Source organism: Aptenodytes forsteri, unplaced genomic scaffold (assembly GCF_000699145.1).
Source record: "Aptenodytes forsteri isolate BGI_AS27 unplaced genomic scaffold, ASM69914v1 Scaffold277, whole genome shotgun sequence".
Taxonomy (NCBI): domain Eukaryota; kingdom Metazoa; phylum Chordata; class Aves; order Sphenisciformes; family Spheniscidae; genus Aptenodytes; species Aptenodytes forsteri.
In genome coordinates, this window is record NW_008795561.1 from 282,486 (window position 1) to 283,204 (window position 719).

A 719-nucleotide genomic window follows, 5' to 3' on the forward strand; every position below is an offset into this window, starting at 1 on the left:
GGGGGGGGGGGGGGAGAGAGAGAGAGAGAGAGAGGCACTTTCTGCCATCCAAATCCCTTAAACCATCCTCATTCCAACACGAGAACCCACTGTAACAACTTCCAACCACTGAGACATGACAGGCAGGAGCCCAGAGGCAGCAGCAGCAGCGAGAGCAGCAGCAGCAGCACATACTCTGCACAGGGAGCAGCATTAGCACCAGGGGAATACTAGACACAACAATACAAACAAACAAACAAACAAACAGACAAAGCCCCCCCAAGCCCAAGGGACTGGATTCCAACTCAGATTCAAGCCACAGCTGACACCAAAAAGGGTGGGGAATTACGACCAGGGGGGGCCAGAAAGGAATAACCAAGGAAGCGAACTCCAAGAGTGTAAACGGGATTCAGCCATGATCCTTTTTTCATCTCGCAGTGTGTTACTCTCAGTGTATTACCCTCAGATTTTCCTCATCCTTACCAGTGGGAGTTACCTGTAAGTGATCCAGATTTTTTTTTTTTTTTTTTTTCCAAAATACTGTTTGAAATGACCCCGCTAGCAGCTACCTAGGGGCAATGCGCAAAGCAAGCAGAGGGAGCCGGGAGAAGCCAGCACGGGCGGCAGCTCCGTGCAGTGCGCGGTGGTGAGGATGGTGGTGGCGGCGGAGGTGCTGTGCTGGTGGCGGTGCTGGCGCTGCTGGTCGGACCCTGCCGGGGGAAGGTGCACACCGCCAGGTA

The 719-nt window shown here is 53.8% G+C and overlaps 1 protein-coding gene across 2 annotated transcripts in view; it reads left to right on the forward strand.

Annotated features, from left to right (window-relative positions):
• WNT7B (Wnt family member 7B) overlaps window positions 1-719 on the forward strand; it is a 95,537-nt gene that overhangs the window by 6,817 nt on the left and 88,001 nt on the right. Inside the window, exon 1 of one of the 2 annotated variants that reach the window (XM_009282232.2) lies at window positions 68-477. The exons of the other annotated variant lie outside the window; for it this stretch is intronic. Within the exon in view, the coding sequence (XP_009280507.1) occupies window positions 395-477 (83 nt within the window). The 5' untranslated portion in view covers window positions 68-394. Of the gene's footprint in view, window positions 1-67; window positions 478-719 lie in introns of those variants that run through there. 2 annotated transcript variants of the gene reach the window in all.